This window comes from Ambystoma mexicanum, chromosome 4q, assembly GCF_040938575.1.
Source record: "Ambystoma mexicanum isolate Mex_15411 chromosome 4q, UKY_AmexF1_1, whole genome shotgun sequence".
In the NCBI taxonomy this organism is placed as follows: Eukaryota; Metazoa; Chordata; class Amphibia; order Caudata; family Ambystomatidae; genus Ambystoma; species Ambystoma mexicanum.
This window is the reverse complement of record NC_090928.1, coordinates 1,105,752,823-1,105,777,539: the sequence shown is the minus strand read 5'-3', so window position 1 is coordinate 1,105,777,539 and position 24,717 is coordinate 1,105,752,823. Positions and strand designations below refer to the sequence as shown.

The following is a 24,717-nucleotide window of genomic DNA, read 5'->3' as shown; positions in this document are numbered from 1 at the left end:
TACCATTCCCAAGCAACTACCACCGCACAGAGCAGAAGACTGCAGTATTGACCTGATACCGGACTACACGGTGCCTTTCAGAAGGATGTATCCTTTGTCTCTCCCAGAATGGAGAGCACTCCGAGAATATCTTGATGCCAATCTCGAGAATGGGCTTATTCAGGAATTAAAGTCTTCCTGCGGTGCTTCGTTATTCTTTATACCTAAGAAGGATTCGGATGACTTACGCCCATGCATTGATTTCAGAGGACTCAATAAGATAACAATTCGAGACAGATATCCTATGCCCCTGATACGAGACATCTTAGAAGCTGTTCAAGGTGCTGTGTACTTTACCAGGCTTGATCTAAGAAGTGCTTACCACCTCCTGAGAATAAAACAAGGAGACAAATGGAAGACGGCTTTTCGCACTCCCTTCGGCCTATATGAATATAGGGCCATGCCGTTCGGCGTTGTGAACGCACCAGCTGTTTTCCAGAGGTACATAGATAAGGTATTTGTAGACATGTTGTTCCTGTCAGTGGTGGTCTATAGGGATGTTGTCGAATAGACAACATCCTTGTCTATTCGAAGACGCTCGCCGAACATAGGCAACAGGTCCAGAAGGTGTTGAGACGTCTGCTAACTCATCAGCTGTTGGTCAAAACGGAAAAGTGCCAGTTTGAGGCAACTTCAGTGTCTTACCTTGGTTTCATCTTATCCCAGGAAGGAATTGAAATGGACCCGAAAAAGTTCAAGGCTATCCAAGAATGGAGAGAACCGGTAAACATAAAGGAGCTACAGAGTTTCCTGGGTCTAGCCAACTTTTACAGGCGGTTCATTCCCAATTTCTCCCAGATGGTACTACCCCTTACCTCACTACTCAATAAGGGTGTAAGATACACGTTTGATGGCGAACCTAAGAAAGCTTTCCTTAACCTAAAGGAAAGATTATCCACAGCTCCCATTTTGATCTAACCAGATCAGACCAAACAGTTCATTCTGGAAACCGATGCCTCAATCGGAGCAGTAGGCGCTATTCTACTTCAAGAATCAGAAGACGGCTATGAACATCCAGTGGCTTACTTTTCCAAGACTTTAACCTGCAGTGAACCGAATTATTCTGTTCTGGAAAGAGAGTTATTGGCAATTAAACTAGCTTGCCAGGAATGCCGTCATCTCCTACAAGGAGCTGGACATTGCTTTGTGATTCGCACTGACCACCGGAACCTTAAGGTGTTACAACAGATGGAATGTACTAATGCTCGCCATGCCCGATGAGCCTAATTTTTCCTACAGTATGACTTTGTTATAACTTATATTCCTGGAACAGAAAATAAAAAGGCTGATGCCTTGTCACGAAGCAATGGGGAAGGCTCAGGGTCAAATCAAGGACATGACTTGGTGTTTCCTGAGCTTAAGATTTTAGCCTCTACTACCCCGTTTCTTAAAGAGCTAATACCGCAGTATCAGACCTGCACTGATCTTCCTTCATCAATAGTACAAGGAAATGATGGGTTGTACTACAATGAAAAGGCTCTCTTTGTTCCCAACAAAAGACTCCAAAGGATGGTTCTTTCTTGGTGCCATGATACGCCCTTGACCGGACATACATATATAAGAAAGACCTATGACTTATTACGTCAGGGTTTTTGGTGGCCTACCCTCAGATATGACATGCACCAGTTCGTCTCTACATGTTCTGTATGTGCCTCCAACAAGAACCAGACGGGGAAACCTCTAGGATTGCTGCAGCAACCTTCTGTACCAGATCGCCCATGTGAACACATATCCATGGACTTTATAGTGGATCTTCCTCAGTCTTCTGGCATGACTGTAATCATGGTCACGGTTGATTCTTATAGCAAACTGGCGCACTTCTCATCCTTCCAACAACTGCCTTCTGCCTCAGATACCGCAGCTGTCTTCCTTCGAGACATAGTCCGTCTGCATGGCCTACTGAGGACAATAGTGTCTGACCTAGGATCCCAATTCACCTCCAGATTCTGGGCCACTCTCTGTCACATCCTGGTTATCCATAGAGCTCTTTCCTCAGGGTATCATCCCCAAAGCAATGGCCAGACGGAAAGACTTAACGCTAGCCTGGAACAATACCTCAGGTGCTTTTGTAGCCCACAGCAGGAGACGTGGTTCAAATTTTTCCTGCAAGCTGAGTTTGCCTATAATAATGCCATTCACACGTCAATTCAGATGAGTCCTTTTTTTGTACTTACGAATTTAATCCTCAACACCTACCCTGGCTTAGTACACCAGCTATGAAGGTTCCTGCATTGGATGAGGCTTTAAAGGATCTGCACGAAGTACATGAGGTTGCTAAGAAGGCACACCTGGCCAGTCAAATGTCACAGAAGAGGTGGGCTGATAGGAGCAGGCGTTCCAATCTGGATTGGAAGATAGGACAACTAGTCTGGTTGTCTAACAGATTTCTACCAAGATGGTTCCATACTGGGAAATTTTACTCACGTTTCATTGGACCCTTTCTCATTGTTCAACAGGTCAATCCAGTAGCTTTTAGGCTCAAGCTCCCAGATTATCTTAAGAGAGTGGATCATGTCTTCCATACCTCTCTACTCAAGGAGTATAAAGAAGATCCATTCCAAAGACCTGTTCATAAATGGCGCACTAAGGTGGAACAGGTTCCTGATGAATATGAGGTGGCTCGATTAGTCGATTGCAGATACTGCAAGGGCAGATTGCAATACCTGGTTCATTGGAAGTGCTATCTTAAGGAAGAAAGATCCTGGGAACCAGAAAATCACATCCATGCTCCCCGCCTGGTGAAAAGATTCCACCAATTTCATCTGGGTAAACCAGGGGGACCTCCGAGAAGAAGGGGGTATACTGTCAGGAATCGAGGGTGGAAGATTTGGAATCAATGGAGGTACTAGCTGGCAGCACTGACACGCTCTAGTCCTCATCAAACATGGCGGTTTCTACTATAAAGCCTGGCTCAGCCCCTAGCTCAGTGCCTTGTATCTGTGTTTACTTTCACTTTGACACTCCGTTTTTTCCTCTGCTGTTCTAGCATCCTATTCTCAGCGGTTATTCTGTGTGTTTATATCTTTCCCTTGTCTTGCTTTGACTGTCCGCTCAGATCCTAGCTAGTCTGTTCCTTCCTTGTTGGTATTCCGTTTTGTTCGCCCCTGTGCGAATTTGCCTTTCCGTTCGTGCCTTTCTCTTAGGCGTCCTTGCTGTCCACGGCTTCTGCCGGCGGCCGTTGGACTGCTTTCCGCTCTACACCCTTTTTTCCCTTTCCCTCTTACCTTCCGCTTTTGCCTCCTGGCCGTTCTTATTTTCTGCCGCGGTCGCTGACTGCGTTCCTCTCAGCTCTGTCGCCTTTCTTCCTTCCTTCTTACCTTCTTTCTCAGCGTTCCTCGCAGCCTTTTTATTCTGCTGTCTGCGGTCGATTGATTACAAGCGGCTATTTTCTTTTCTTTTTCCCTCACCTTACGCTTCGGCTCTCCCTCTCATTCTTGGCTCTCCTGCCCATGGTATTTTTCCTACCTCTCATTGTGGTCTATCAGTTTACTTACCAACTTCCAGATTTTCATCTAGCTTGGGATATTTTCCGGCACCTCTTCTTTTTTGAAGCAGTCTTCTTCCCAGGATTTATCTGCATCCACAGAGCTTTCTTTGTACAACCATCATCCACAGAACTTTATTTGGACTTATCTCACAGCATGTTTTAGGCAACTCAGCGTTTTGGATGAACAGCCTTACAACACTTCTTGTTTTTTGGAAAGCTACTTACCACTCCTCCTGCAACACAGTTCCCCAGGGTTTTTTCTGCCTTCTGGATTTTTCCCTGGAGCTGAGGCTGGCCCCCTGGAGCCCCCGAAGGCAGGTTCAGATCACTGTCAAGGTGGCCTCCGGAGGGGACAGACCTTATTTACATGAAAAGAAGCTTCATACTCAAAAGGACCAGACTTCATCCAAGAAGAAGGATCGTCCAAGGGCCAAGGCAGCTTCTAAGGTTCACACATCCGAGGATTCGGGTGAGGAGAAGGGGGAGGTGGAGTCAAAGCCTGACAGATAGTGAAAGGTTTATTATCTTCCAAAAGGATTTGAAGGATCAGAGGAGAGTTCCTTAAATATTGTGACTCGAAACACACCATCAGGTGGAATTTGCTTTCAACCTTTGATCCATGAAAAGAACCTTTACAGATTTCCTTGGCTGAGTTCCGATCACATAGGGACTGATCTAGGAATTCCTTAGAGAACATTACAGGACATTGATCAATGTATCAACCTGGATTAAAGTTATTATTCTAGAAAACATTGATTGATGCAACAGCAGATGGTGAATGACAGTAAGGTTTTGCACATTTCTTCACAATTTGACAAAGATCTGTGGATGTACTCTGAACAGTAAACAGGATGGAATAATAATTAGACCTGGCTCCTGTGAACACTGCTGAAAGTTGTTTAAGAAATCTTTTGACTTTACCCAATCATTACCAGACATTGCTTCGTATGTTTTCTAGACACTTGGCTTCAGCTGGGCAGATAAATGGCAAAGCTGAACACCAATGCAGAAGGGTTAGACTATTGTGGGAGTCCAGTCAGATAATACACAGCATTGCACTGGACGCTTATCATAGCTTTGAAAACGTGTTCCTGTGGCAATCCTCTTGTCTGACAATAGTGGCTTTGTGTTTCAGAAAAGTGAAACATTTAATGCCAACGGCTGGCTTTCATATAGATAAATATGGGTTTGGGTTATGGCTGCTTTTAAGGTTCTGAGGAGGACTATCATGTGGGCCCAAGAAAGTGTAATCTAGCTAGTTAGGGCCATAGGCCAAATGTAATACATTTTGCATTTATGGGAGTTTTGGGCACTTTTTAAGACAAGTGTTTGTGGGCTAAACTGTGTAAAACCATGCCCGAAAGTTTCCAATTTATGGGGTTGCTTGACAAATGGACATTGCTGGCCATAGGAGTTATATTTAACAAGTTTTATGCGCAGTGTGGCTTTTTAGGCTAGGGCTGTAGGCATCGGCTTACTCGCAAGGCTGCTTGTCACCTCACATGTGCTGACCTTACATTAAAAGGGATGTATAGCTTTTGTAATAAAAAACGAGATTGTGCCATCTGTAGTTTTATCTTCTGCCTATCTATATAAATTGCACACATATTTTCATCCTTTTTGCAAGAATTGTTTTGCTGCAGTTGGCCCCCGCTTTGTGAGCTGCTTTCATAAGAAGGAGAGTTCTATCTGTGTGATCTATTACAGCAGCAAGGTTTCAAAAGAAAAGTTGGATGGATGGATGTAGACAGGGCTGAGGTAGGGTGTATGGGCGATGGGTCCTTGTCAAGCCTGGTTATTGTAGGTAAGACTGAAGTAGGGTGGCTGGTTTGAGTACATTCTGCCTAATTTTATCTTTCTACGAATAAATATTTCACAGTTCCATTTGAAACAAGCACTCACTCCCATCAGTGGGTGGACGTATATTTATAATAAGACGGCTTAGCATTACAGGTAAAACAAAATCACAGCATCAGTAAATGCACTTGGCTTTTCAAAAATGTTTTGGAAAGACAGGCTACACCACCTTTGAAATGTCACTCAAGAACGAATTTAGGAAACCAGAATAGTGAAGGAAACAGCAAGCTGCTCACATATACTTTGTTATACTTTGTACGCTTCTTTATTTGTATACAGGGAGCAACAAAAGAACACACAATAGATAAGAAATCAGAGTGATGGGAAGTAGAGTGAGATTCTGACAATGGGGTGAGTTTGAGGGCCATTCTGACCAGGTTGTGGAGGGGAGAAAATGGAACAGTCACCGGTGACAATACATGGGTGGACAACCAACATTAGACATTTTTGAGTGCAGATAGGCGGTGCAGTCACCTGTGTTAGGGATGTATTTATTTTTAAATATCTTTATTGGCATTTATAATAGGTACAACAGTAGCGTGGCAGTGATTGCCACCTGCAGCATAGAATAAATGTGTCTGTATAAGCCAGTCATTTAATGAACAATAAACAACTTCAATATAAAGCATTTAACAATAATAACAAATGTCTCCAAGTGGTCGGCAAATAATTTGTTTTGAGAGGGTCAACACGGGAAAGGAAAGGGAGGAGTACAAAAAGAGGGTAGACCAGGTATATTCGGGCATCGGTCTATTCAGAAGTCTTTTGATGAATAGGTCGGTAAACATAGGGGTGAATTGTTCAAGGGGGTTTGTCATCATTGGAGGGGTGGAGCAGAGCCCACGTGAGGACCCTCCAAGCTTCCAGTGCCTGACTCGCGTCCTCAGGGGACCTGGCAATGCCTTTTTCCCAGGCTGAAGTCTCTGCCCCGACCCAGTGTTCCAGTTTGTTGCGCCATGCGTGGAAACGGGGGCCATCTGGTCGCTTCCACGCCATGGCGATGTTTCTTTTGGTGAGGATGCAGTCCAGGTCCATGAGCTTTACTGTGTGCTTAATTTTAGCTATTCTGGGGTAAGTCCCTAGAAGGCACTCTCCAGGGGTCCACTCGTACCTGGTCATGCCAGCTCTCTTACAGGTTCGCTCAACTTCAGCCCAAAGTTGTCGGGCCTTGACGCACTCCCAGAACATGTGCATCAGATCCACTTTATCTCTATTGCACCATGGGCAGTTATGCTGGGGTTGCTCGTAGATCTTTGCTATTCTGTGCAGTGTTAGGTACGAGCGATACAGTACGTTGAGCTGGATCAGTATGAATCTGGAGTTCCTGGAAACCTACTTAGGCAATGCCAGTGCTCTTTCCCATTCTCCATCGGTCATTTCTCACCCCAGGTCACTGTCCCATTTGAGTTTTAGTTCAGGGCTGCGGGGATTAGGCCTGTCCATTAGGTGACAGTATATTTGAGACACTGGTCTCCACCCCTCTCCCAAGCTGTATAGGAGTGTTACGAAGGGGTCGGAATCGGGCTCCTCAGGCCAAGTGTCCCATTTGGTTCGGTCTAGTTTCCGGATCCTTAGGTACCAAAGGAATTGGCCAATGGGTATGCCATTTTCAGATTGCAAGGAGGAGAAGTCTCGGAAGGAGCCTTCGTTATATAAGTCCCCCCAGGTGTACACTCCCAGCAGTTCCCAATATCTAATGGTTGCTAGATCAACGCTGTTCTGGCACAAGCCGGAAAGGAGCGGAATGTCCGGGGTATATGTGTGCTTCAGGTGGAGGAATGATTTTTTTCTGTGCCATATTTGTCTTCCTAGGGCGGCTAAAAATGGGGTCTCGCCTGTGAGGTGTTGGGGAGCCCAAATGAGTTCCTTCAACTGGATTGGGGCGATTGAGTGTTGCAGTAGTGTCGTTTCCGGAGTGACGTCATCAGCCAGGCTACAAAGCTGAGCTGGGCTGCCAAATAGTACTTCTCAAGATCCGGGAGTTGAATGCCGCCCTGTCGGTATGGAAGGGTTAACGTGGATAGTGCCAATTTGTGTCTGCCTTTTCCCCCTAAGAAGTCTTTAAACTGCGTCTCTATCTAAATCCATAGAGAAATCTGGGGAGAACAATCATTTTGATGATGGACGCCCTTCCCATCATGGACAGGGGGAGTCGAGACCAGAACCCTATCGACTTGCGTAGAGGGGGCAACGCTGCCGCTGTGTTATTTTCATGCATGAGTTCAGACGTGTGGTATATGTTGACTCCTAGATAGCGAAATGTGGTGAGGTGCCAGTTCACCTCCAATGAAAGCAGGTCATCCAGGTGTTTACTTCTGAGACCACCCAATGGGAAGAGGCAGGATTTACTTCTGCTAAATTGTATGCCCGATACTTTGGCAAAGTTGCCGAGGACGTCCAGCATGGTCGGGACGTTCAGGTGCAGGTCCCTTATATAGAGGAGGACATCACCCACGTATAGGGATATTATGTGATCTGTTCCGTCCAGTCGTATGCCGGCATCAAAAAATTGCTTTCTGAAATAGATGGCAATGGGTTCAAGCCCAACTATGTAGAGCATGGGGGAGAGTGGGCAACCCTGCCTAGTGCCCCTTTGTATGTCCCATGCTGCAGAGATAAGCCGTCCGGATTTCACTCTTGCCCTTGGTTTAGTATACAGGACCTTGACCCATCTGATGAATTTCTCTCAAAAGCCTAATTCACAGAGCACGACCAGCAGCCACTCCCAGTAGATGGAATCAAACACCTTGATGGCATCCAAGGAGAGCAGAGCGTAGGAACCCCTGTCTAGGTTGGTTTGAGACAAAACATGCTGGAGCCTGCAAAGGTTGGCGGTGGTGTTGCGGCCCGGTACAAAGCCATTTTGGTCAGGATGCACCACCCCTCCTATTACCCTAGAGAGCCGCTTGGCTAGGATCGTTGTCAGAATCTTGACGTCGTAATTGAGCATTGCAAGTGGGCGGTAAGAGTCACAATCTTCTGCAGGTTTGTTAGGTTTAAGCATTGGAATCACCTGCGTTTCGCGCATGCTCTCAGGTAGGATCCCCAGTTCATAAGCCTCCTGAAAAACCTCATGCAGCAGTGGTGTTAACTCAGGTTCGTAAGTCTTGTAAAAATCAGTGGGCAGCCCATCACTCCCCGGGGCCTTGCACGTGGCCAGGGACTTAATTGCTTTGGTTATGTCGTCCTTGGTGATGTCTGCATCTAGGGCCTCTTTGTGTGCGAGCGGCAGTTTAGGCAGTCCTATTTCTTCCAGGGTGTCTGAGATCTCACCTGGGGGCACCTGGGTGTTGTGGGAGTACAGCTTGGCATAGAATTGTTTAAAAGTATCATTGATGCCCTGTTGCGTCTGGTGTAGTGTGCCGTCTGCACCTTTCAAGGATGTGGTCGGGTATCTGGGAGGCTCTTTTCTGTACAGCCAGGCTAGTAGTCTGCCCAGCTTATCCGCCTGGGTGTGTGCCCTGTTGGTCCTGGTGGTATAGTCAAACTTGGCTAGCCTGTCCCAAGCCTTTTTGCATTCGGTTCTAACTTGCTTGAGCTCTTCCTCTACTCTACTTACTCGGGTGCCGGATTCCAGCTGTTCAATTTCGGTTTCGTGTTACTCCAGTTCAGTTCTTAGGTGCTTCCTGATTCCTCCCGCCTCTGCTATGATTTCCCCTCGTGTAACTATTTTCAGGGCTTCCCATACTGTACTTAGGTGGTCAACGCTATTCGTGTTTTCCATTATGTAGTTCTCCAGGGACTCCCTGAGATCGTCTCTGAATGCTGGGTCTTTTAGCGCTTCAGTAGGCATCCTCCATGTGGGTATTGGAGATCTTGGCCCTGCGGTGCACCATTCTATTGTTAAGGGAGAGTGATCAGAGATGTTCCGGCCTAAGTATCGTGCTGTGTCGATCTGGGGGAGGCTTTCTCTACCAGTGAAAATGTAGTCAATCCTGGTGTGGAGGTTATGCGGAGAAGAATAGGAGTAGCCCCGGTCTCTCAGGTGTTGCTCCCGCCAGATGTCCACCAAGTCTGAGCGATTCGGCATGGCATTCAGTGCCGCAGTGGATGCCGACGGACCTCCGGGGACAGGGGTGGACCTGTCGAGGTCCAATCACCCCCCCAAACAAAGAATCCATTCCTAGACTGTGTGATCTTGGCATACATCATGTCTAAATATGCTGGTATTTTGTTGTTGGGGAGGTACGAATTAACAATGCATAGTTCAGTTTGCTCGATGTGGCCCTACAATATCACATACCTTCCTTCCGGGTCTGATTCGGCTCTGGTGAGTTGAAAGGGGTTTTGGGGGCTTATCCATGTGAACACCGCCCTGGCATATCTGGAGTATGTGGATCCGAACCCCTGCCCTCCCCAGTGAGTCTGAAGCATTGCAATGGACTCCTTCATTAGGTGGGTTTCCTGCAGGAGGGCCAGTCCCACCTTCTTCCTGCGGAGGTAGGATTTAATCCTATTGCGATGAAGGTAGGTACCCAGACCCCTCACGTTCCAGGTTACAAACTTAATGCGTGTGGCCATATTAATGGGAGCAAAAGTTTGAGTGCCCGCTTCCGGCTGACCCAGTTCGCCCTCCTGTTGGATTTGTATTTCAAATGCCACCCCTCATGGCTGATCAATTGGTGTATAATCCATTCTCTCCTGTGTCTGTGGTGACTGAATTGCTTTAAAAGTGGAGACTTGTTAACGGTTTAAACTTCCACTCGAAGAGGTGGATTAACAACATGGAACAACTGTGAACTGCCCCCAGCAGCTGCTTTGGGAGGGCAACGCTCGGGGGCTTCCGCTTCCCGTTGGCCTATCCAGGTCGTGAGATGCAGATGTAGTGCTGCCAACAGGCCGGCACTGGTTGCGATGGGGTGGGTTGTGACAGTGCCCATGTGTGACCATCCGAGCTCCCGTCTGTAGGAACACATTCTGTCTTCACAACAGAGGATCATCTTTTAGGTGCAATGTTCTGATCCCATAACTTGACGAGGTTTCATTCATAGGATTCATGATTCCTGCTTAGTCCCTCAGCTCCTGAAGTGCGTTCATTGCCTTCGGCTAGGTTGTTATGCTCCAGCCACATGTTGGCTGCAGCCGGGGATTCCATGAAGACCGCCTTCCCTTTGTAAAGTATCTTGAGGCGTGAGCGGTATAGGAACATGTATTTGAGATTGAGTTTGCGTAATCAGGCTTTAATTGGTATGAATGAATTCCTGGCTCGCTGCACATTAGGGGTATAATCAGGATACATGACGATCTTGGAATCATTCCGTTTGATCTCACCTCCCTCCCTCTCTCGATTTAAGTATCGTCTCCCTGTCGCGGAAATTTAGAATCTTCGCAATCATTGGGCGTGGGTGTGATCCTGGTGGGGGTCTTTTGTGAAGAGATCAGTGAGCTTTCTCAACTGAGAATCCCTGTGTGAGCTTGCCGGGCCCAATCTCCTGAAGTATCATGGACTCTACGTATTCTGTGGGGTCGGTTCCCTCCATTTCTTCGGGAATTCCAAGGATACGTATATTATTGCGGCAAGCCCTCCCCTCTGCCTCCTCAGATCTCGCCTCTAGTCGTGCAACCGGCCTTTTGAGCTCATTTACCTTGGCTTTCAAGTCTTTGGCGGTATCTGTGGTATCCTGCAAATTCACCTCCACTTTGTTCACCCTTTCTGTAAGATTGCGGGCATCTTGGCGTATGAGCTGCATGTCAGCCTTGCACTCGCACATTTTGGTGACAATAAATGTCTGGAGCACCGCAATAGCCTGCAGTACCTAGGTGTTTTTAGGGTCATCCTCAAGTGGGGGTGGCTCCATTGCGTTGTAATTTCCTGTTGGAGTTGCCGTTTGGGTTTCCTCCCAGAAAAGGAGTCCATAATTTTAGCTGATTTATTCTTGTGCCGTGAGGCGGACATCTTGCACTGTGTTGCGTGGGTTGTTCGAGCAGGTTCTTGCTAGCTGTGTCACAAAGTGGCCCTTAACGTGCCGTGATGTGCCCCAGCTCCCTCGTTATAGCGTTAATCCTTTGCCCTGGTATCAGGCCTCGTGCTACCTGGATACCAACGACTTGTGTCCAGCGGTGCATCCAAGCTTACCTCAGGCAGAGCACTCCACTGGGACTTCCCACTGAGCCGCTCACTGGCCGCGGAAAAAGGATGGGCTACACTCAGCTAGAAAGTATCTTGGCGCGGTGGGGAACCGGGTCCCTTTCCTGCTCCCTGACACCTGGGTCTGATGTTGTCACTGGGACCCTCGCAGCCCAGTATATGAGGCCCCTCGACTGGGAAGCTTTTCTTGAGGGCGCAAACAGTGCTGCGGTCCAAAGCTCTACTTGTGCTGTCGCGGCGCACCCTCAGGCTTTCACAGGTCTCGCCTGCAAATGTATCTGGACTCCAGCGGTTATGTTCTGCAGAGTGTTCGCCCCGGCAGGGAATCCCGCTGTTCCACGTATTTTACTCGTAACACAGAGGCCCCGTCATGGGCTCGGTCTTCGGTTGCACAGGGAACCAACAGAATGCACGGACATTTCGGGGTGAGGACGGTGTGTCGGTCCTCACCCCCGTGGTGCAATTGCTCTGCCGTCGGTATCTTCTCTTGATGCGGCAGCTGGGGGGTGCTCAAGCAGGTTCGTAGTACGGCAGCACCGGTGCGCCTATAACTGCTATGCGGCCAGTTGGGGCGAGCCACCGCAGGCTCGATGTGCCGCGGTTCCTGTGTGTAATTACTTCAGAGCGCAGCTGCGCACTACATGGTTTCTAGGCGTCGACGGTCTTCGGATCCGGGCTGTGGTAGTCACCGCAGACGTCCACCTTCCGGCACTCTACAGGCCTTCAGCGCCCGAATAAGCTCCTTCCCCGCTGGAGTCTACAGCTTCGATTAGGCCGCCATTACAGCGGGGCCCCCGGGGCTCGCTCACAAACCTCGTTTTAGAGTATGCAGGCTCCGATTCTCGTTGGGTTTTCACCGGTAAGGCACAGCAGCGCTTGTACCAGCAGGCGAAGTGATTATTTGCCAGAAATTATCGCTTTTGGTAGCAATATCAGGATCAATGTAAAAGTCAGGACGGAGCTCAGCTCTGATGCTGCCTCACTCCATGAGCTCCGGCCACGCCCCCCCTGTGTTAGGGATGTAACCATGATGGATGAAGTGCTAGAATGGAGGCAGAGAAAGCGAGGGACAGAGGCAGGTTAGAGGCGAGGGAAACATTTTAGCTAGAGGTCAGATGAGAGGTAGGTTAAGAGGGTAACTCAGAGAAATGAAGAGGTAGTCTTTTTGTCTGGTCTTGAATAAATCAGTGTGGACTGTTTCTCAGATATGCATGGCAAGAGAATTCCATGCAAGTGGGACAAGAAGAGAGAAAGAGCGGAAGCGAGAGGAAGCACAGTGAGGGGGAGAGGTCACAAGGCTAGTCATGGGGAGACAGAGTGGAAATTATGAGAAGGCTTGTAGAGATGGATTGGGATGGATAGATTTTGTGTTGCCTTACCATGGATAGATGTGTGAACGAGGAGAAGAAATTTCAATATGCAGGGTTTTGCATCGTCAGCCATTCAGTCTGGTGATGGTGCGAGGAAGTAGGTGTGAAGTGAGGGAGTTCGAACAGAGTCCTGATAGCTGAGGTAATTATCTTGCTGAGAGGACAGAAAGCATAGTTGGGGAGACCAAAGAGGATGCTAGAAAAGTAGTCCAGTACAGAGAAGACAAAAGTGGTTAAGAGATGAATGGTGGTGTTAAAAGGAAAGTGGTGCATGATTTTACTAATATTTAGGAGGTTGAGGTGAGCTGCTGGTTCCAGTTTCTGGGAAATTCCTGAATGCTGTTCCCAGAGGTGTATCTTGTGGCCTTAAGATGGAGTGTGGCCCAACTCAAGAGGGCCACAGGAAAGGATGTCACCAATCCAAGATGACCACATGATGTGATGTCACTGATCCAAGATGGCCAGAGGAAGTGATGTCACCAATCCAAGATGGCCACATGAAGTGATGTTAGACACAGAAAGCAAAGCCACAAGCCACAAGTGATGACATAGGCTCTCGTCACCTGATCTCCTAGTCTCTGATTGTGTCTCTGGTGTTGCTGGGATAAGATGATTACTTCCTGATTGGTGTTCCCAGAGGAGTCTCTTGTGGCCTTCGGCTGAAAAGTGGACTCAAGATGGCTGCAGGAAGTGATAAAGGTCTCAGGCAATCACTTCTGGTGAAACAGCTTGTCATCTGTGCTGTTTCAAATTGTAATGCAGTTGAAATGTTTTTTTTTTCTTCGAAAGACATATTTTCTAGGAGAAAATGAAAGGAATAAACCAAGCCAGTCAGATGTCTATGGGCATTCTGTTCCCTCTTTCACTACCTCCCTTTTGTACTCCCTGTAAGGACTAGCACATTCATTCATTGATTAATTGTATTTGAACTCTGTTCATCTTAAGGCAAAAGGTTGTTTTATAATTAATGTTAATCTGTACGCTGCCACCGTAAGTTTGAGACCCAGTGGTATTATGCTCCTATGAAAACAAAGTGCCTTAATTAATTTCAGGGAAACAGAGGTATGTACAACCTGCTCTATTTTAAATCATTATGAAAAGGTACTTTTACATATTCTTTGTTCTTTCAATTTAACTACTTTCAAGGTTTCTTTAATTCCCACAAGACAGCATGATTCTGCGTAGCATGGCCACTAAGCTGGTAAATCTTTCTTCACTGCCTGTCATCAGCACAGGGATTTCACCTACTCACCGGGACAAACTCCAGCTCTACGCAGTCTGGTACTGCTCCTAAGCACTGGGCTTTCTTTTATTTCAGTCCCAGTCTGGATCAGACCTCCCATGGATGGCTTTGCAATCTCACTTCCAGCATGGCTCTTTTCTTCCATCTGTTAAGATCACTGAGTCCCCTTATGAGGTATATCATATTCCTCCAGGGTCTTCTCTCTTTCTTTTTGTTTCCCAAATATGTCCCTTCTCTTGAGTTCAGCCTTGTAAATAGGGTACATGTTCCCCTTTTCAGATATTAATGATATTATGTTCTTTTATGTTTTGATTGGATGATCAGACTGTGTTACAGGTCACCAAATCTGACCCCTATGTCTGATTGGGTTGGAGTATGAGAATCTTTTGGGGATGGTGGGATTTCACAGATTTCTGCCTTCCCCTTTTTGGAGAAGACATCACATTTTTCACTTCATCCCACCTCTCAGAAGAATTACATCAACAAGAGGACAATTGGGTCCAATAAGTATAAGGTTATTAAAATGACATTTTACAACAAGTTCACCTCCTTAAAAATAACAGTTTCAAACCTTTCAAATGAATCTGCTTCCTGACACGAGTCACAGATTCAGCAAGGATAAATAGAAGTAAAGTTATCTTTAATATTGTTTCAAACTAAAATATGAATGCATGGCTAGCAAGCTTACCTATTTCGGAAGTCCTTTTCCTGGTGGTTGCAATCATATATTTATTTTTTCTCTAGCTAATATAGTTGAGGAATGATGCAAGATTGTAACTCTTGAAAACATCTCCTTTAAAACTCCCTGATCTCAAAATATGTCTTTTAGTTTCATTTCTGTGCTTCACATTTCGTGCTTTCAATGCATCATTCCTAATACAGCCACACTCCTCCCGCTTCTTTAAATCATAAGAATCAGGGAAAAGAAACAGTATAGTTGAGCAATGCTTTAAAAACAGTATTATTTCTAAGCAAATGCGAGCACACTGTACTACACCAAGAAACCCTCGCTCACACTTTCATAACACCAGGAAGACCTAGCATCGGGAACATGTACTTTTATGTACGAGCGCGTAACTTTGTTATGTATTTTCAGAAACAATATACAAATCAGAATCTTGAATATTAAACATGTTGCATACGACTTGTACTGCTATGCACCAGTGCTAGACGGGTGCCACAAATAATAGTGGAACTACTCTGGCAGGGGATTAAGTAGGGGGGATGGAGGAAGCTGCAACATATGTTTCAAGGGGTTGTGAATGGTCCAGGTTGACAGGTGCAACAGTCAAAAAAGAAGAAGGTCCCCTGTATTGTTCATCATGACTTTCTCTCAGTTGGTCAGTGAGTTGGCGCATTTATATATGGCCTTGTAAAATCAATTGTCTCTACTCGCTGATTTTAACTCTTCTGGAACCCATGCATAACATCGCCTGAACTGCAGCGGCTTCAACAGGGGCCTGCTACTAGAAATATGTGTGCTGTCATGAATAGAATTTGGTAATTTATTACAAAGTCTGAATCGCAAGAGTGAAAATATTTGATCTCCTCTAATCTGAAACAGTCTAAGGGATGAAAAGTTTGTGATCCCGAAGTATCCCACAGGAGTGCGTTAAATAGTCCAAGTGAGTAGTCACTAAGGCTCATCCTATAACTGCACACTTGTCCAGTAGCATTAAGTGGCAAATCCCATGTAACTATGCAGTGAAAATGTATCTTTTCTGCAAAAGAGCGAGTTTTGCCCTACCGCTTGTAGCATGCCAAACTGCACCTAGCATCGTGCAATGGTTCTGTAATATGCTCCAGTGTGTTTTAAAAATAGGGCAAACTTTGACCTAGTGCTAATACTGTACAAATGTGCGCTTGCCGGGTAGAAAGTTTCTGTAATCTGGCCCCAGATGTTAAAATAAAATGTAATGGAAACGGCCTGGAACTTTATGAACTGAACTAATCTTAGCATTTAACCTGAGATAACAACTTGACAACTTTTCCGAAAATCAGGGAGAGACGGGGCGTTGCAAGAGATAATTATTTAGTTTAAAATGTTGCTCCACACTTTAGGAACTGCGCCACACTGGATACTTGTGAACAGGGTGATATTTATTCTACTGCCCTTTGTCGATAACACGTGTTTCGACACACCAGTGTCTTTTTCAAATCAGGGCTATTGGTAAGGCTATATTCCAAATCAAGATTATTCAATTAAGTGAATAGCCCTGATTTGAAAAAGACACTGGTGTGTCGAAACACGTGTTATCTACAAATGGCAGTAGAATAAATATCACCCTTTTCACAAGTATCCAGTGTGGCGCAGTTCCTAAAGTGTGGAGCAACATTTTAAACTGTTTTCTCAAGGGGTTGGGGTCAAAAGCCCCTTATCTGCTACACACCAACTGCGACATTTGTTGGAATTGCAACCATAGCCAGGCGCATGGAAACCTTTGTAGTTGGTACAAAACATAACCCCAAAATTGTGATATAGATAATTATTTAGTGTTGCCAGAACCTCCTCCAGTTTCCGATAGTTAAGAAAAAGCCAGATAGAGTTCATCCAGGTGGACATGTCATTCAGTCATTGTGAATGTACAATGAAACATATTTCACTTTTACTGTAACTGCTGTAGGGTAGTAAAATGAAGAGGTATGTTTTAACTTCCGAAAGAACCATTCCCGAATGGTTAAAATGGTTGTAAAATGCCGAGTGACTGTTAACAGAAAAAATAAAAGCAGTGGTACTCTGTTCCTGATAGCTCCCGCTCACTTCGACTACTGCTATGCGCTTAGCAAGCAACTCTTTGTTTGTTCATTGTTTCTGCTTTCCTTCTGACATAGGACACATGTCACTGGATACAACTTCGAGACAGGCCAAGGGAAACCTTTCAACTACTTCACCTACGGGGTAGCTTGTTCTGAGGTGGAGATCGATTGTTTGACTGGGGATCATAAGGTAGGTGCATTAACCCTCTTTTCTTGACATGGCATTTGTATCAAACATATTATTGGTGAATACAATTTTGACAAAGGCAAAATGCACTCTTTCATCAACAAAATCCCTATATATCATTTGGAAGCATTCAGTGCAGGAATGATCTGAGTGCTTGTTTCACAGCCAGCACGAGGCAAGGGACTGCTGCTGCATGTACGTGCATTTGCCTTTCACCAATACTTTGTTTGCACTACCACATCTTTAAGGGGCGCTGCCAGTATAATTTGGCTATATACATAGTTTTGCCACTTCACAAAATTGGAAAACTATGAATGTATTCTTCATTTGCACCTCACTTGAAATTGCTGACAAACATATACTGCAAAATGTAATTTCCTGGTTTTGTTTATCAGCAAAGTAACAGGAAGTTGAAATAAAGAGTCTGCAGCGAACATATTCACAACACCCCCCATTTTGTTCCCAGCAGTGAAAATGTAAGAATGAACCCGACCGCTACTGCTTTCATGGTGTAGACTCTTTCCATGGATTCTGATAATTCACTGAATGATATAGTGTTAGGCATGGGAACTCGGCAGACCCTAGGCAGACCCTAGGTTCCTGGGCCTAAGACGGCATCATGTCTTCAATGTGCTTACAGCTCCACTGTGCACATTGTGAAGATCAGTAATGGCTGCCTCCATGAAGGAAATGGTGTCTGTCATTACAGCCGATCCCTTTGGACTCAGCTTGCTCTTTGCACACACTAAATAGCAGACAGTCTTGATACCAATCCATGCCCCTCTGCTAGCATTAGAATACTGATGTGGCAGAGACACATCTGTTTGCCTGGGGTGAGTACCCGCTGTGGGCGAATACCCAATCCAAATTGGTGCAGATGTATATCAGTATGGTCCCACTGGCAGAACATTTGTTTAGCATGTTTTTATGTAAACGCCCCTGTCGGCATCAGACTCGTCCCCACGATCCTACAATTCCAAAAAGAACTCAAGACCCACCTTTTCAAGGAGTCTCTCCTCAACATCTAGGCTATCACATTATCTCTTGCACCACCTCACTCGCTAGACACTGCACGCCCCTCTCCTCCCCGCCACCCGGTACTGCAGTAGCTCTCCTCTGTCCCACTCTGTACCCTACCCCCTGCGGTATATCTGTTCTGTTGTTACCACTGAAAAGCGCTCTGTTATGCATCTGTAATGTTGTATACCTCTGTAAAGGGCTCTGTTATGCATCTGTAATGTTGTATACCTCTGTAAAGGGCTCTGTTATGTATCTGTATTGGTGTATATCTCTGTAAAGTGCTCTGTTGCTTCTCGAAGCTAGGTCCGCGCTCAATAAATTCCATAATAATAATGATAATGCATCTGCACCATTTCCCCTCGTAATGAAAATAAGACACTAATGACCTCATAAGTTTGGTGGTGCGGAAAAGGTGGTGGGAAAAGTGGTACTTCCGTTACTGCCACTTTTCCCTATAGGTTTGCCAGTGGGGGTAGGTACCGACAAAAAACAGCCAGTAATACCGGTACCAGTATTACTGGAGGACTCCATGGAATGGGGAATGAGGGCCGTTGCTGGATCTGGCGCCGGTAATGGTAGGTTCATTTGCCGGTATCCCATCAGAATTATCAGCGGGATACCAGCAAACTTATAATGAGGTCCTAAATGTTCAAAAGCAGATTTTCTCAATAAATTGAAAACTCATGTAAACAGTTTTTACTAAGTTTCGTTTGAAACAATGTGCAAGCCCCTGAGGTGGAACATGGATTAAATAGTCTAGTCTCTGGGAAGCTAATCAATCAGGAGGGTCTACAATCACATTTTAGCACACTGTGCTTTACCAGTGGAGAACTAACCATTTTCATATCAGTATGATCCCGCCAACAAAAATACAACTGCACTAAAATGCTAAGCACTGGCAGCTCTTTCATAATGGGCAATGGGGCTCCAACAAGCCACCCATTATTTATTTATTTGCATTTTTAAAGCGCTCACACAGCCCGTGGGCATCGAGGCACTGTTACAGGATTTTTTTTTGTTTTAGTTGTGTATTTATAACACACTTAAATACTCAGAGGCTTCTAAGCGTGGACCATGGGATCAAACCTGTGTTGCCTTGCTTCCAGAGCAAACACGTTGCCACTGAGCTATCCTCCCCGGACAATTATGGACATTATGGACATTATGGATGACCCAAGCCAGCCAAGTGAAAACACGGACTGCTCCTAGGCTGGATTTAACCATGGCGGGAAACGTGGTTTCCCTTTTTCAATTCTGTACCCCAGCACACATGCCCAATGGGCCAATCTGAGTGTTTTACTTTCCTAACCTAGCACGGCACATTAGGAATCTAGGATGGGGTACTGCCGAGCCCAATGTGCCTAGTGGGTGCTCCTGCACCTCCACACATATTCACAGGTCCTGGGGTGGCTAGATGGAGGCAATTTGGCCCCACCACACATGTTAAAGAACCAGGACGCTCTCCCACGTTATGTAGCGTGAGAGCCTGAGGGCTGTCATGGTTGACTGAGGCTGAGCTGCATCTGAACTCCGGACCAGGGCTGGAGACGAGAAAAAACATTAATTTATGTATGTATGCTTATTTGTATGCATTTATGCCTGTATGTGTGCATGCAAGGGTGTGTGTCAGAAGGTGCGAGTGTATGTTGTGTGTGTGTGTGTGTGTTTGTGTGTGTGTACGAGAGAGTAGGAGTGCATTTTGTGGGTGAGAGTGTGTCTGCTGTATGAAAGCATGTGCATGAGTGTATCCTGGGCCAGTGAGCAGGTCCCTGATTAGGGGGTGGGGAGGCTACACTGGTTCAGCAGCAGCCAGTCTGGACATATTTTCTTCCTGTGGTATGGCATTTATTGCAGGCATCAAGGGTAAAGCCAACATGAAGAGTGTTCTTGTGTGGCCAAACTGGCCTATATTGGAGCAGCCACTCTGGACATATTTTCTTACTGTGGCATGGGATTTACTTTCTGGCATCAAGAATAAAGCCAATGTGATGAGTGTTCGTACTTGTCCATTCAGGCCTTCATGGGTGCAGACAGTACATTTCAGTAAAATTTCATCCAGTAGCATTTGGTTTGGCAAAATCACACGGAACACACTTCAACAAGTATCACAACTAACCGAGCTGGCCAATTGGAATGAAGTATTCAATGGACAAAATTGAAATGTATTGTAGGTCATTGAAATGAAATGCCTGGAAGACAAAGTTAGGCGTTTTTAGAAAAAGTCTTGAGACTTGCTAGAACTTTAGTGGTGCAAGGTAATGGTGCTCAGTCTAGCAGGTTAGGGCCATGCCTGAGTTACCAAAGGGATCTACAGCTTAAAAGGGGCACAGTTGGGTGGAAGGGATGCTTTGCAAGTGCATTCGAGCCAGTAGACAGGATTCTCGGCTGGACCTGCATATCCTGATGATAGATAAATGGCCTAAATTAGCCTTGCCGCTAAAGTTGAGTGGGCTGTGAGGCAAAGTTGTTGAGTCGACGGAGAAGCTTTTCAGCAATAAATCCTATGTTTAAACTTAAAACATTGAGATCAATCAAAGAGATTTGAGAAGGTGCCAGTCTATGCTTTTCTGAACCTCTACAGTAGAAGACTGGATTATCCTGTGGGTTACCCCAGCAGGACTTGTCACATTTAAACATAGGCTTGATTCACAATGGTAGATTCCTGAAGAATGCATGGATCAAGAGGCTCATTGTTTCCTTTGGCCACCTGCCCCGGTATGTAGATCCCACTTTTTACACTGAAGATCTATGCGCAGGAGCAAGGCTGAGCTGAGAGCGCATATGTCTCACAGCCAATCCCATCCAGGAATAGGTACGTTTGCCGCCAAAACTTGACAATGCATTAGAACTCACATAGGTGTAGGGCTGATGTAAACACTCAACCAAGTGGGTCCTGTTTATGCGTTCAGTGACTGTCCTCAAAGGCAATGCTATTTTTACATTTCTACAACCATTTCGGAACTGTAGTATAAAGATAAAATAAAATAAAAACTTTAATGCATGGATTATAGATTGAGCATTTCTATTTTGGGTGCAGCAGTGCATGAAGGGATCTGTAAAAATGTCTTTCCACACCATGCTTTCAACGAAGTATGCAGTCTTTATGCCGAAATATTTTATAAATAATGAACATATATCGAATTGTTTTAATGACATTTGTTTATAGAGAATGCATTTAGGGGTGGCCTAAATGGTAAACATTTTTAGGAAAATGTTGGGGTGGGTTTTTAGGGGGGATACTCAGGGGTTTGGGGGATGACCACCCCCCCCCCCCCAAAAAGGTGCATTCTCTATAACATTTTTCATTAAATAAATCGATATCTGTTCATTCTTTATAAAATATTTCAGTATAAAGACATGTAACCTTCCACGTGCCTAGCTTGCAAAAGGATGGATTACGTACAGGTGGCAGAGCGGTGAGGACAGCGCATCCCGTAGCGTATCTGTGGGAGTGACCCCTGATTACTTGGCACACCTGCAAAGGGCACATTTTGTCTGTGTGCCTAAATTGCATGCTTAAGGTTTTTGTGCATGTCGTTTTTCTTTCGTGAATTAAGAATGCACGTACACAAAATGCTTCACTTGTATCCTAAATTGCATACAAACAGGAAAAATTATGTTTTACTCTGGATACTAGTTTTTTTCTGAGATCTTGAGATGTTTTGGAAAACAGAAAATCACAACCTCTTGCCTGATTTAGTGCTGGTAAAGTGATTTGATTTGATTGTTATGCATATAGCGCTATACTCCATAGCGCTGTACAGAAATAAAAGAAGGTGCAAATCAGATCGACCAAATTAAACAATATAAATGAGCAGGTAAGCAAGTGAACTTTAAGACGTGAACGGAAAACAGGAAAAGAAAAGAGAGAGCGAAGAGAGGAGAGGAAGAGCGTTCCAGTGTTTAGGAGCTAAAAGGGAGCAAGAGCGGAAACAGGAATTAGCGCAGGAGGGGCAGAGAACAGTAAGAAGCAAAAGAGAGTGAGAGCGGAGGGAGCGAGATGGGACAAATAAGGAAACAAGAGAAGAAAGATAGGGGGGGAAGTCCATGAAGGCATTTAAATGCCAGGCAGAGAAAGTTAAATAGAAAATGTGACTCAAAGGGGAGCCAGTGAAGCGAGACAAAAACAGGGGAAATAGAATCGCGCGAGGATAGAGAGAAGAAAAGAAGTATAGCTGAGTTATAGATTGAGCGAAGGGGAGAGAGGTGGGTAGCAGGAAGACCAAGAAGGGAAGAACAGTTAAACAGATGAGAGAAAATAAGAGAAGAAACACAAATCTTTGTAGCCATGAAGGAAAGAAAAGGTAGCGACTTTGGAAATGACAGGAGTGTGCAGCATCAGAGATGTGAGAGGAAAACGAAAGAGAAGAGTCGAGTATAACTCAGATATTCTGAGCAGAGAGACAAATGGGGAGAGAAGAAGGGGGGAAAGAGATGGAAGCAGGGACGAGTCATGTCAGAAAAGGAAAGAACTTTATTCTTGGAGGGGTTTAGATGGAGGCAATGGGCTGACATCCAAGACTGAATCGCCAGGAACCATGAAATAAGTTTTGAGCATATAGAAGAGGACAATGTCTTAAAAGAAAGAAATATCTGTGCATCGTCAGCATAAAGATGACGGGAAACACCAAAGGAGGTGATCAGGGAGGCAAGAGGAATGCTGTAAAGAGAGGAAAGCAGAGGACCTAAGACAGAGAACTGAGGTGCCCCACTTAAGCCAGCTCAAGAAAGCAAGCAAAGGAGCTTAGCTAGGTAAGAGTGAAACCAGTTTAGGACTGAACCGCGGAACCCGAGACCAGAAAGGGAGCGAAGAATGAGATAGTGATCAACAGTATAAAAGGCGGCAAACACATTTGAGTAAGACCAAGGGAGATGATTGCCTAGAGTGACGAGTGGATAGTAATGACTCGCAGACAGAGAGAAGAGCTGTTCTGGTGGAGTGGAGAGGGCGAAAAGCAGATTGATAGAGAGCAAGAAGCAAGGCAGTGTTTATATGAGAAGAGACTTGAGAACAGATGATTGGCTACTGCAGTTTGGAGATGAAAGGTAAGAGCAAGATTGGGCGATAGTTAGAAGGGAGTGAGGGGTCCAAAGAAGGTTTGCGAATAAGAGGAATGGAAGCATGTTTGAATGAAGAAGGAAAATTAGAGTACCGAAGAGAGAGGCTAAAATGTAGGGGCAAATCTAGAGATACCGGTATAGACGTTAGTGATAAGGGAACAGGGTAGATGGAGTATTTAAACTGTGCTCACCTACCCACAAGAGGTGGGGACTCTCAACACGGTGTCAAGGTCATAAACCGAAGTTGCCTTGAACAAACAATGGTTGGCACAAGTGGTTCCTCAAGACAACACCAGCCCAGCAGTTGGTACTATCTGCTTCAAAGCATCTGGGAGCAGTGGGCAGGTTTTGTTCTAGAAGACCTGCAACCCATGTTTGTTCAGGATCCTCACCCTCACACTTAAGGAGGTCGTGGTCCTGAGGAAATGTCATACATTTCTACCTGTGTTGGACTTTGGAATATATGATAAATAAAATGGGCATTGAAGATATATGTCCTGACATAAAGCAACCTATACAATCCATACAGGGAACTAGCCGGTGTACAGAATTGTTTCAAACAAGAGTTCTAATAACAATCTGATAATCTCAGACTCTACATGTACACAATCAAGTATAGAGCCATCTATTGGCACTATGGACAACATGGTAGACATAGTATAGCAGTTATGCTTAACACTATAATACTGGAACAGCTACCTTATCAAAGCACAATCCATTTTTGTTTCAGACAGAAACCAGAGAGTGTTGATAGGTGGATTAGGAAACTAGAGAGTGTTCATAGGTGGAGAAAGAAACTAGGGAGTCTTGATAGATGGATTGGGAAACTAGAGAGTGTTCATAGGTGGAGAAAGAAACCAGGGAGTGTTGATAGATGGATTGGGAAACTAGAGAGTGTTCATAGGTGGAGAAAGAAACCAGGGAGTGTTGATAGATGGATTAGGAAACTAGAGAGTGTTCATAAATGAAGTAGGAAACCCGGGAGTGTTGATGGGTGCATAAGGAAACCGGGGAGTGTTGATATGTGGATTAGGAAACTAGAGAGTGTTCATAGATGAAGTAGGAAACCAGGGAGTGTTCATAGATGAAGTAGGAAACCAGGGAGTGTTGATAGGTGGATCAGGAAACTAGAGAGTGTTCATAGGTGAAGAAAGAAACTAGGGAGTCTTGATAGATGGATTGGGAAACTAGAGAGTGTTCATAGGTGGAGAAAGAAATCAGGGAGTGTTGATAGATGGATTGGGAAACTAGAGAGTGTCCATAGGTGAAGTAGGAAACCCCGGGAGTGTTGATAGGTGGATTAGGAAACTAGAGAGTGTTCATAAATGAAGTAGGAAACCTGGGAGTGTTGATGGGTGCATAAGGAAACCGGGGAGTGTTGATATGTGGATTAGGATACTAGAGAGTGTTCATAGATGAAGTAGGAAACCAGGGAGTGTTGATAGGTAGATTAGGAAACCAGGGAGTGTTGATAGGTGGATTAGGAAACTAGAGAGTGTTCAAAGGTGGAGTAAGAAACCAGGGAGTGTTGATAGGTGGATTAGGAAACTAGAGAGTGTTCATAGGTGGAGAAAGAAACTAGGGAGTCTTGATAGATGGATTGGGAAA

General features: G+C 45.3%; 1 protein-coding gene across 1 annotated transcript in view; it reads left to right on the top strand.

The window, feature by feature from the left end:
• LOC138468215 (xanthine dehydrogenase/oxidase-like) overlaps positions 1–24,717 on the top strand; it is a 551,126-nt gene that overhangs the window by 500,124 nt on the left and 26,285 nt on the right. The window contains exon 32 of the mRNA XM_069608675.1: positions 16,917–17,031. Coding sequence (XP_069464776.1) covers positions 16,917–17,031 — 115 coding nt within the window. The remainder of the gene's footprint in view (positions 1–16,916; positions 17,032–24,717) is intronic.